The 13,184-nt window shown below is 43.5% G+C and overlaps 1 protein-coding gene across 7 annotated transcripts in view; it reads left to right on the forward strand.

Moving 5' to 3' along the window:
- Nucleotides 1-13,184, forward strand: part of MSI2 (musashi RNA binding protein 2) — a 1,814,765-nt gene that overhangs the window by 491,631 nt on the left and 1,309,950 nt on the right. For all 7 annotated transcript variants that reach the window (XM_086954835.1, XM_086954834.1, XM_086954839.1 and 4 more), the window contains exon 6: nt 8,528-8,620. In XM_086954835.1, coding sequence (XP_086810961.1) covers nt 8,528-8,620 — 93 coding nt within the window. The remainder of the gene's footprint in view (nt 1-8,527; nt 8,621-13,184) is intronic.

Here is a 13,184-nt window from a genome sequence, read left to right on the forward strand (position 1 = left end):
TTACTGTGGTCCAGGTGTCATGATCATTAGGTTTTGGCGATCCCCATGGCCCAGCTTTCAGTATGTGAATAGGTTTATGGGTTGTAGGTTGCGGGCAGCAGGACGCCATATGAGAAACTCTGACGTATGCTAATAATGGACCCCAATATGTATCAGACTTTGTATTTGTCGGCATTCCCCTCGAGATTCTCTCTTTTGACATTACATTCATAAATGCCTCAGCCAGATGGAAGGAGATGCTTCCTTCTTCCCGTAAAAGGATTATAAGATGGTTTTCACAGCCTCCAAGTAGTTCCACATTATCATACGGTGCACCCTGGTTTGGTCTTTTAAAGTCTGAGAGCGTATACCAAAAGTAAGAAGGGAGATGTCTGATGATACGAGAGTATTGTCTTCATAGCAACTAGAGTTTTCACCCATCCTGTTTGTATCTGTAGGCAGTCCCACTATATACATGCTTGACATCCCCTAGGAGTTCACATTTCCCCCCAGCATAAGGCAGTGAAATTAGGGTACCATTTGTTTAATTTGGCCTAGCATGCTCACCATTTAAAGGCAGCCTTTTAATGGACATATTTGCCAAGAATGCTACTAAAGTTAGAAGTACTAAATTGGCCACGGTGTGCTCCATTGATTCTCTTCTATGTCCCTGACGAAGATTGCTTTCCATCTAGCCCTACATGGATGCTGTTGAGGGTTTGATGCTTTCAAGAGAACAGTATACATACAGAGATTGTCCCCTTTGTGGCTCAAGCTGTTTACACAAATGTTTCAGTCTGGTTCGATATCAAATGGTGACTTCCTGTAATAGTTTGGTTCATTACTCAGTGATCTAGTTTAGCCTTGTGGCATCTTTGTTAGCTGGCATTGTAGTATACATGTTTCTAAATAGCACAGTGGGCCTGTAGAACATGTCTGAGAAAGATGGGTACCCTGTTTCTATTTGTAAGGAAGGCCCTGGTTGTAGCGTTGGTATAAAAGTTGGATTATATTGAATGGGGGTGTGCGAGAAGGCAAAGGAAGACAAGCCATCGTACCTTATAAGATTACCCCGGATGTTGAGTGGAGCGTTAATATAGACTTTGGGCCTATCTTGCTTTGGTTTACATATTAAGTGCCAATGGGTTCTTCCCACCACTGCCTTGCCCATGTGTATCCACAGATTATGCTTTCCGATGGACCAAGTCAGATATGACTCGCAGCTGTGCTGCTGTATAATGTCATTTTCATTGGGAATGCCATCCCATCAGCTTATTTAGGTTTGTGTAGGACTTCGTTTGCCAGTCAAACTTGATTACCCTGCCAAATAGAACTCAAAGTATTTTACTTGAGTTTAACAAAAAGTTCACTTGAAGAGCCTAGCGAGACATGGGACTCTAGAGAATGCATTCATCTTTAAATTATTTCTCTGCCCACCCAAGAGAGGAAGAGAGGCGATAATATCCGATATATTACGTTTGGAGGCTAAAATCATGGTTAATTTGCTCTATAGTGGTGTTGTGGGTCCAGAGTAATATGGACACCTATGAATCACCAAACTGTTAGTCTATTTAAAATATAACTGGAAATACAGTGCCAGTACTGTAGCTGTGGGCAATATCAAGATTAAGATTTCGGTCTTTGATTGATTTATTTAAAACCCTGCCTCTGCTTTGTATGCCACAAGCTGCGACTAGAGCCATAATGAGGTTGTGTCTGGTGTGGTCAGTATTAACAGAATGTCGTCTACAAAAGTGATTCTTAGGTGTGTCTAGTCCAAATGGTATGCCTCTTACTACTTTGCCCTAATCTGCGATGGACTGAATGCTGAGACTGAAGAGTAATCGAGATAAGGAGTATCCCTGATGTGCAACCTCTGCCTATCTGGAACAAGCATGATACTCTTGCCATTTTAATGAGACCCTGTGTGGGAGCAAATTACCCTGTCATCACCATAAATATAAATTTAGGCTTGAATACAAATCTGCCTTTTAGTAGGAAACCATGAGTCCTCTTGGTCAAAAGCCTTTTCGACATCTAATGAAATAACTATGCAGTAAATGTGTGTTTGCTTACCTTTTTTCTAAACCTAGACTGGTTGGGGTGGATTAAGTACGGGAGAAGAGGATTCAGATGTTAAGCCAATATTGTCAGACTCAAGTAACCACTAACCTGTGGATCTAAATATTAATGCTGGAATGATTTGAAACCCTCTAGTCTCCTTCTCTTTTTACAGTGCCAACCACATCCTAGAATGCGCTTAGTGCTGAGGTTTGTGTGTGTGGAGGGTGGAGGGGGCAGTGGATATAGGGAACTGAAAAGGCAGATCGGATCGGGTTGGCTTGAAGTAACAGCTAGTTTTGTCAGGAGATTCAGATTTTCTGCAGTTTCTCCCGAGTGACTGCTTTTCTACACTTTATCTTGATAAAGAATAGTCATGAGACTTGTGTTCCTGTGTCCTATAACAGTTGTAAATATTCCACAACTTGAGAAACTTGTCAGATACAAAGGATCTGCATATAAACTTACCTTGTGGCCACTGCTGGGTCATGCGTCTTCGCTCCTGCTCGCCTTTCTCTAACTCCAGGTCGGAACAGGAAGTAGGCAGCCAGCCTCCCACCCATAAGTCAATCACAGCACTGCAATGCAGGGTTGTGATTGGTCTGAGCGCCATGACATTGTGCTCAGCCAAGGGCTGTAGGGGTTGGCATCTTCTCCATGCAGGCTGTAATGCAGCCTGCATGGAGAACAGGGGAGTGTGCATGACTGTCTTGGCCGGCCCAAGAAGTCTGACCAAACAGTTATTGCACACAGGAGTGTTCTACCACTCCTCCCCTGCATCACACACTGCTGCAGCAGGAGGAAAAAATAAATTAACATTCTGTTATTATCAATTTTATTTTTTCCTTTCTTTGCTGCTCCTGGCAGTGGGGCGGCGCTCATCCGCCTTAACGGAAGAGCTGCCACTGGTTACAGCATAACCTTGAGGGTGTGTCAGAGTCCCAGTATGTAGGTGCAGGGGATAGTAAGAGGCCCAAAAGGAGTCCACAATCCGAACAAGTAATATCAGCCTCCCTAGTTTTCTCTAAACTGAAGCCTCTGAAGACTGTGCTGAGTGAGGTTGAATAATTTCAAGGTGGCAAAGTAACTCTTTCAGCTTAAACTGCAGAAAATATTTCAAGAAGCCCTACAAAATGAAAACTTATAGGGAAAATGTTAAAGCTAGACCGCAAGATGATCATCTGTACATGGGAGCCAGGAACACATGTGACTATCTGAGGCCAGAAGAGGAAAACGGGGAAGAGTAGAGCTCAAGCAGTGGGTTTATCTAATCAACAGAAAGAAAAGCCAAGCACTTGCTGCTCACCATCTCACCCCACTTCACCCAAGTGTGGCTTTTATAGACTGCAGAATCTTTGAATTCTTCCATAGATCTTTGAATCCCACTCTCCCTGTCTCTCAGATGGGCCCAGTGCAGTCTTAACGAATGGGCATGCTGGGTAGTTGTCCGGGGGCCCGACTGGCATAGAGGACCCATTGCAGATCAGAATTTAACGTAAATTTTCCGTTAAACATTTTTATTCCTGTGAGTGGTTGTGTAGTCAGCAGGGCTGTGGAATTTAATAAAATGTCTACTTGTCCATGGGGAAGGTTGCTTCATAAATCTACTTGTCCTGTAACAAAATCCACGTGTCCCTTTGGTGCCATGTAGTGAAGCAACAAATTATGGCAGCAATCTCATTATATAACAACTCTAATATAGCCTCTCTCATTATCCCAGGACTCATACCATAGTAGTGTTTGAATACTTGCAATCCCCTTATGTTACCATGTTTATGCAGATCTACATACTGGGGCTGACTGACGGTAGTGATACGCAATAGTTCCAAGGTTAGAATGCCCTTTGAGTCTGTGCAAACCTACTAACTTGCATGTTTTAAGGGTTTTCAACAACTCTTTAATCTTTTCTCATACTGATAAATGTTAGAAATGTACTCCTGACAATGGCAGATGTAAACCTTCTTCCAGAGTTGGGAAAAAGTGGTGGTTGGAAGGACAGTGAACTTGCAAACACTCAGATTTTCGCGTGAGCACATCTACACATCCAGATTTGCTCATGCTCAAATGCAGTTCAAAAATATTTTCTAGGAGTACTATTTCTTGTCCTACTTTTGTAAATTCTTGGGAATTCAAGAAAGCCATATAGCTGCACTTAATGCAAGGAGATATACCATGGGTGCTTTTTGGAGACTTTCTTTAATAATTGGGCCCTTAATTTGGTCCGACTTTGACCGTGACTTTGTGTGTTTATTAAAATTCTGTCTCTCTCTCTGTATGGGCTGGCTTCACTGTGAGTAACCGCATTCTGCCCTTCACAAGGAGCATGTCCGCACACAAAGTAGTTTCGTTCAGTGCCAGTAAATACTGTGGCAGTGTGCTTTTTTGAGACCAAAAAACAATTTGTACTTTTGCCAATGTTTGCTCTAATGGTGAGGGCCCGGCAGCTCCCACACCAACAACCAAGCCAAAACAAGTCAGACATTGACAAAACTAAAAAGCTGACTACCAATTTCAGACCTGCTGGCTTTGCCAATGCTAGTTTATTTGTGTTTCTCATAATCTCGTTGAAACTGGTTACACTGATTTTCCATTATGAATATTTTTGGGAAATACTAGCATGCATCAACTCATGTTACTAAATGATGCTGCAAAGAAATTGTACCTGAAATTTGACAGTAGTTTAGCAAAAAAAAAATCTTGCTTTCATTTTTTAGGAACATTTTATTTTGAAAGCAAAGAATCATGAATCTTGCTTTCAAGCTTCTGCAAATATTTACATCAAATCAGAGAGCTTTCTTGGAGCATTCTACATAGCCTCATATTGCTAAACTTTGAAAACATGTGTACACACTATTATACTGGAACCACTGTCAGTAGTGCAGTCAGAGCTTACAACAATTACTTGGAGCACTCACCCTAATAATAAAGGCTTTCAATTAATGAACCATAAATAGAAGTTTGATCAGCATTAACCCGTTAACCGCGGCGGTAATTCCGCCACGGTGCGGGCGTTTCCGAGCGCTGGTGGAATGCCGTCGGCCAATGGCCGACGGCAGCACTGGGGAGGTAGCGTTGCCGTCGGCCATTGGCCGACGGCAGCGCTTAAGGGGTTAACACATGGACAAAATTATTACCATAACTGCAGACAGTGCCCTTCCCTGATCCATAATGTGGTAGTGCAAACTAGCAGCCAACGGGTTTGTGCTGCAGGGGTTGGGCCTTCTTGTCCCAAGGACAAAATACTCATGAAAATGTGTTGCCCTTGACCCCAAACAATATGTCCTGGGCGTCGGGCAATAGGAATTTCACATCCCTGCAGTCAGGGCCAAGTGCACTGCTTTGCCCGGGGGCTTATAATGCTGTTCAGACTGCCCTGGGCCATATAGTCACGACTTCTGGGGTGCTTACATTATGCCTGGAGTGACAGTGATGATGATGAGTAACAAGTGACACCATCCATATTGCAGCCATAATCTTTAGTGTCATGAATCCTCTCAATCCCATATAGACGACATCTCAAGTGGCAAAGCCCTGACCAAAGGCTCAAAGTGACAGGCAGTAATGCTCTGGACCAGAGATGGATGGGCATGGAGGCAAGCACCTTTGAAAGGACATAGCAGGTTTCTTAAGAGTATAATGTAATCTCAAGATTATGTAATGTGATCGGCCTGTATGAGGTGCATGACTTGGCATCTTTACCTGGTTTTAATATTAAGCAAATATTATCCTCCTGCATTGTGGTATTACCGCCTTCTCTTAAATAAATTTGCTAAAAAGGTATGTCCGGTGAGGCACCAGTGTGGAAGTGAAGGCTTTGTAAAAGCGCCCTGTGTAGCCATCTAGGCCATGCTGCTTGTATAGTTTGATGGATTTCATGACGGCTAAGACTGAACTATGTGATGGGCATCTCCAGGATATAACTTTGGCCAAGGGATATGCTTGGAAAGGGTATGAAGGTGAGGGGTGCAGGGGTTAACTTCTACACTGTTGTAACATTTTTTCAAGGCCTCTAATTACCCCTTTTCAAGTTTGGCTATTCAGCCTCAGTAGACTTGTATATTCCTTAGATAACCACTTTCTAATTTGTCTTTTTCCTCACTAGGTGAGTCCCCACTTTGTTACCTTGATCATATGCCATTTTCTTTAGACTTACTTGAAAAGAAGCTCGTAAAAATGAAAATTTAAGTCTCCCAGTATGGAAATTATAAGGATGGTCGTATTTCTAAGGGCTTAACCAAATGGTAATGCGGCTAACACGGTGTATAGCCCCCTCACCCCACCCCACGAAGACATTTTTAAAAATTTGTCCAAATAATTCACTGTAATATAATGTTCTAAATATTTTGGCTATAAAAATGACTAGGGGTCTGGCCTGTAATGTTAGTAGAGGATTCCATGTCACTGGAACCTTCCCGTGCTGGAATTTCCTAAAAGCATTTTTTTGTAGTGAGTAAATTTAGTGCTGAACTGAATCGTACTTTTTAAGTCAAAATTGCTAATAGGAGGGGCTCCTTGACAGGAACTCACTTATCCACTTCAGGCATGTAAATCAAAATAAGAACTACCAGAATATAAAGGTGCAGTGCTAACTAGGATTATTAACTCGCACCTCACAAAGAACACTGCTTTCATACTATGCAGCCAGTGCTTTAAATTGGTAGGTACTGTCTGGTACCGAGTACCTGCAGTTATTTAATACGAAAAAGTACCTTCAGCGCTCTGCACTGTAACAATGCATTCAATAGGAGATTACCGGCACTTCTTATGAGTAAACCGGTTCTCTAGATTGTGATTACCAGCACTTGCATATTTCCATTTAAACACTCCCTGCATGCAGCCTAGCGTAAGCCCCGTGTATTTTGTATCCTTGCCAATGACCTCTGCTCCTATCTGGGCCTGGTACACCAAGTAGCCAATCTCTAATACACCAAAAATGCACGTGTTCTTCCTACGGCATACTCTAGTTGACAGTGACCGTCGCCTGTGCCTCAACTCTCCCAAAGGTGCTGATACTTGTAAGTGATGTATTGAATTGTGTTAATATTGCTCATCCCAGTTATTTGACTATTCAACTTTAAACGACATCCGGATACTCCCATTTCTGTAGCAGATTGTAAGCCTTTAATTGGCTGATGTTGGTTTTTACGGCTGCTTTACTCTTGGAGAGCACTGTGCAACACTTGCTCAGCTTAAGCGTCTGAAGAAAGCATGCCCGATGCGTGAATTTACCGTGGGTCGTCTAGTCTCTGTGAGGCACCTGAAGTGGGCACAATGTGGTGGTGTACAATGTAGATGGGATACTGTGATAGTGTGGCTTTTGCATCAGTGATATGACATTTCATCACCACGTACGCTGTGTCCAGTGCTTAATTTAAGCCACTAGTTTCCTGTGCCTGGCACCAGCACTTAACACTAGCACTTGTGACAGTCTGCCACGAGGTGGCTCTGGCTGGCTAATTTAGAGATGACCACAACAGTTAATTATGAATTCAATTCATGTTAAAATTACTATTTCCAGCCGCGCAAGCCATTCTTACAGATTTGAGGGCCTGAAATAGTCCGAATTGTCACACTTATAGGAGTGTGATGGTTAGTAGTTGTGTTGTTACTATCAGTGGTTGCATATCCTGGGTAATATGTGGTGCAAGCTCCAGTTAAGGGTGTGACGTTTGCAACCCTGAGCGTAAGGTTGTGACGCTTGCGCGCTTCAGTGTATGGCTGTGACGCTTGCGGACTTGAAGGTAAAGTTGTGCACATTGTGGCCCTCTGCGTATGGTTGGGACGAGGAACAGCACAGCAAAATCTTAATGAACCCTAATCACAGGCATGAGAGCGCGAAGACGGGGGAGTTTTTAGAGCTCCCAAGCCCGTTTGTTTCACCTGGAATGAAGTTCAGTGAGGAAAGAGAAAAGGCAATCTGTTGTATTTCCTTTGTGTTCACTGCAGAGTGAATTATTAAGTATGTTTTTGCTGCTACCGTTGTTTAATGGCACCTGTTAACTAAAATGTTCATGTGTAACTTCCACATTTTCAGAGCAGCAATTTCCAGGTTGCTACCCCAAACCCCGTAGAATAATACCTTCCATTTATAGAGCCTAACAGCTTACAGGCTGTAAACAAAGGAAATAGCGCAGCGTGCATGGTAGCCTGGAGGAGCTGGCAGTCTGTTCTCATTACCCAAGTACACAGGAGCGAGAGCGCCTTGTCCAGGGTCAAACAGCGTGCGCAGCAGAGCCGCGATCTGAACCCATGAACTCCCGAGCCACGTGCCAGCCCAGTGCTGTCCCGAGCAGACTCGGGGCGGCCCAGCCGGGGCACATGCCCACGTAGAGCCGACTCAGTCCAAGTCATTAGACGGGAATTCACGGTTCCTTTCATGAAGCAATGTTCTGGCTGCTTGGCTTAGCGCTGGCGTCTGAATTCCATTCCAGCCTTTGTTTCCAAATAATCTGATTAAAGCGTATGCTTGTTTTTGTCGTTTCTTCAGATGGTCACGAGAACAAAGAAGATCTTTGTAGGGGGCTTATCTGCGAATACAGTCGTGGAAGATGTGAAGCAGTACTTTGACCAGTTCGGCAAGGTAAGGTCTCTTCAGTTTTACATGCTGCGGCCCTTGTGACAAAACACGACGCGCTGGTACTTCTAAACCCTGTCGCGCATAGGCGCCGACTGGTCCAGTCCGGCCGACAGGGGCACTCTACGCGTAATTATAGTGCTTCGCCGCCTCCGCCACTCACTTCCGCCGCGGTGCACGCGCAGTCTGCGAAAAGACGCTATGATTATGAAAAGTCTGGCCGTATGCCATTACACACACCACGCCTGCAGCAGAATGAGACTCTGCATTTCCGCATCGGGCTGCCTTGTGGGAGGTATCTGTGAAGGGCGCGTCACTCTACTTTCTATTAAAATGTGTTTTGTTGGTTAATTACTTTTTTTTGGCAACAGGCGTGCAGAATTTGTTGTAGTGAAAGGTTATATTATCATAAACTAAACAGGTGGTCTGGTTATTCGTGAATCAAAACCTGTTCATATGAACACCACCAGTTCTACCGCTTTATTTGAAATCAAGAAACACCCGAGGATACACTGAAGGAACTGTCGGGCATAGCGAACAAGCTGTTCATAACACGTTCGAATTTGTTTCATTCTTGTAAAAACAGTGTTTTGTATATGTAGCAGCTCTGAAAAACAGTCATTTAAAGCTATTGGCTTAAGACGAAAAAATGTGACCTAGTCTTTTGCAAGAGTTAATAATTATGCCCATGGGCGGAATGACTAGGATTGCGCCTTTTTGTTGTAAAAAATGACATATAAAAAAATGTTTTTGCTATCGAAGATTATTCCAACTTTACCGTTAATGTATGGTCCTGTGATATTGGTTGGTGCACCAGGTTACAATGTGTGCTTCAATCTCTGCGGTATTATACAGGGGGTCAACTTTGGTAAGAGCTACCATTATATCGGGAATAGACCCCAGAAGGAAAGGTTACCGCCTTCTGGCGCAGGATTACATTATTTGTTTTACATGCACCTTAGCTATGAGTTGCACATGGCATTGAGCGTATTCGGATCTGGTCATAGAGGGTGTTTAGTTGTCTTCTGCTTTCAGATGATGCTTACAGAAGCGGAGGTCCGAAATCGGCCAATATTAATATTTGACTCCAGCCTGTCTGCTTTTTGGAGGGCCACCGTGAATGTGGAATGCCACCGAAGTGCCTTGGTTGACACAAGAAGAAGACCTGATGGCCTTTGGCCTAGCTCAGAATCTGTGTACCTTTAGTCTGTTGCCGGTGCAGAAGTCCCTGATTTGTAAAAGATTAGGTGCTGGGGTTCAAAGCTTTTCTCAAAGCCTGCGGTGGGCAGTCTTTAATGTTTGTGTTCCTAATACCAAGGCTACTTAGTTTCTTCCAAGAACAGACACTCCATTCTTATTTATCTCTCTGGTTCGTCTCATCCCTGCTTTCTCCCTTGAGCACTTTTTCTGTATTTCTTTAACTCCTTTCCCCCTTGAGTAATTTTCTGTCTTTGGGTCAAAGACTGAGGAAAAATAGGTGCCAGTTCCCAAAAATAACTGTTGGTGAGCACCACCTGCTCAAATTTAACCAAGCCATGCAGCATTCTAGTCCTCTATAGATAAGTGAGGAATCTAGCAAAATTAGACCACAATATACAGACTCCTTCTTTCTTTGCCAAAAAAGCAGACTACATTTTCGGACCCCTTTAAAAAGAATTTTCCCCTTATGTTATACCTGCATTGAAAACACAGACAATATGTATGCTCACGATCACTGAGCGATGCTTTTTTCTCGGAAATTCTTTACGGAAATGATTTGCATTGTTCGTAGGGTCCTGCAGAATTTCTGAGTTTCTCATCCTTAGAACTCATTAAATATTCGGAGACGAAAATGTTTGCTGGAAATATGTGCGTTAACATTTAACTGCTACGACCTCAGTTGGGGTATGTAAAAAGACCAACACACTTGGATAAGTAGTGTAAATCAAAATGACTGGCATTTATGCAAAATTTAGTGGAGTGTTCCCAATGATCACACTAACTGACCAGCTGCGAACCATGAGTTCCCAGTCAGGCATTGAACTGAGTGAGTTTGAATCCTCCCACACTTCAGTGGGCCGCTTGACCTCTGAACCTACCTTACGCCCAGTTTCTATCTTTACAATTAAGCAGTTGACAAAGTTGCTTGTCTCAATCCAATGTGGCAATCATTTAATAGAATTTTAAGGAGCGAGCGTTGCAGTAGAACCCTTTGAGAGCTCTAGTGCGGGTATAACATTCCGCTGTAATGAGAACAGAACTGTAAGATGTGTACGTGAATTACTCTCCCACTTCTTTAGTGCCATGGCTACTCAAATAAAAGCCGTGATGTAGATTCATAAAGTGTTAGTCTGTGTTAAACAGTTCTTCTTAAACTACCTCTGGTCACCCCTTCTGCCTCTGTCAGATTTGAATTTGTGGAGACTATCCCACTCCGGGCAGTTGACAGACACACAGGCATGTTCTATTGTTTTTAGAGGGACACCCCACAATCTAAAATTAGAACTTGGTATAGTTTGAAGAATATCGCAATGGTAACATGTATAAGATCAAACACACAAAAGGGTGACGGGAGGATGCTTGAAATTAATCTAACCACTGGCTTTCACTCTGTATTGCATTCAAACCCATTGTTCTTTTGCCCACAATGCTACATCAGATTAAACACCGCTCTATACAAATAAATCATGACCCTGCTCCAATCAGAACAGTCCAGCCCAATCTGCCAAGCCAGGTCCTCACTGAACCGGAACACAAGCAACCAAAGACCGGTTTCGCCATGATAGGGTTACTTTATTTGGGTGTATGTTATGTTACAATAGTTTATATAGCGTTCAGCTCCCCCAGCAAAGGGGCGTCCCGGCGCCCAGTATCTGGTTCAAGTGGCACAATGAGCAAGAGGCGAATGTCTGGCCATACCATTGGCCCCTTAGGGCATTACGTTAAACATACAAACCTATATAAGAACCACATTTCTGAAGTGGTTTGTATCTTACTGCACAATGGAGAAGTGTGGCTCAGGGGTTAGAGGCGGCAGACCCAGAAGCTGAGATCGGTCCTGGACCAGGGTTCAATTCCCCGCCTCGGCGGGTCTTGGGCTCAAAAATTCCACGGACTTGATAATTCTCGTTCCGGTGCCTACTCGACTCACGGGTTCACACTCTGCGACTCTGGGCAATAGCTTGCTTAATCTCCACAACGGCCCCTCGCGAAGGCATACCTGGCTTTCACCTTGTGGATACCCTGCTGGGGTTATCTCACAGGGGAATACCAGGACGGGTTCCCAAGGCAAGCGCCTTGATGCCTTCGGGTGATACGTGCGCTATATAAATCTCAATACATTTACATTTACATACATTTACAATGCACATTTGTATTGTTCTCAGTGTTCCATAATGTTATTTGTTTTGTCTTTGGTATTACTGCAGTAAATATGCATAACTTTTTATGGCCGCACAGAACTATTGAGGGTTGCTGCTGTGATTTCTACAGCACTGCTAAATGCATTTCCGTATTTAAAAGCACATAGGCGTACTGAAGAGTGGTAGAGTTCCAGCTATCTGCAAATAAGGTTAGCTAGTTTGTACTATCGCACTCACTGCAAGAACCGTAAGGGGTGGCTGATGTTTTTTGTGCAGATCCTTCACCTTTGAGGCTGATCCTGATGGAGCATGGATGGACCGATGAACTTAGCTGCCTTGTAGTGATAGTGTAGCATACATGGTTTAAGTCACATCGGTAGTGTAGCACACATGGTTTAAGTCACATCAGTATTGTGCTGGAAGCTGTGAAGGGAAGTGGGGGATCCGAGAGAGTTCTCCCTCATCCCTACCCGCAGCATGACTTTATTACAAAGTTAAGTCCATTTCCTGCAGATTTGTTGGCTGGGGCACCGCATCACGAGCTGTTTCCGTATAAAGGTTCACTTGGGTTTTAGCCACATACCTTGCGAGACTTGTGTATTCAAGGAGACCAGTATACCAGGATGTGGAATTCCACTTCATAACCATATGCCAGATTCTGGCCGAGGGCAAGGGTGCAGGAAATGCGTTGCACGCCATTAAGTTACTAAGTTCACAAGGCTGGTTCAAGACTACTGAAAGGAAATGAACTATGGGGAATGTTTAGCAAAGGTGTCCTGTTTGTCATTTGCTTTTTTTGTGAATAGTGGAAAGTCGAACTGCCCCGAGGGAAAAAGTTCAAGTGAGCTTAGCCTAGAAATGTGTGACTCTTTATTTTAGCTTCAGCCTGACCCTTCCTCTGGCGCATAATCACCCACTTAAGCCCACATGCCTCTATAACACCATGAAACGTCTAGGCAAAGAATATATTCTCCTCAGTAGGGCCAGACATTAACTATTTCACCAGGTAGGCATTTGTTCAGTGGTAAGCTGATTTGACCAGACGCTATGTAAAGGTATGTCTGAAGATTCTTGCACTAGGGTTTCGTAGTTTCCAAACCTTTGATTGATCCCACCCACTGTTAACAACATAAGTTAATGGTTCATATGAAAAAAAGTATCTTCAAGTCATGCTCTGATAAAAATTAATTACTAAAAGAATATACATCGAATGTGTTGATGAGTACTAT

This window comes from Lissotriton vulgaris, chromosome 2_1 (genome assembly GCF_964263255.1).
Source record: "Lissotriton vulgaris chromosome 2_1, aLisVul1.2, whole genome shotgun sequence".
Taxonomy (NCBI): domain Eukaryota; kingdom Metazoa; phylum Chordata; class Amphibia; order Caudata; family Salamandridae; genus Lissotriton; species Lissotriton vulgaris.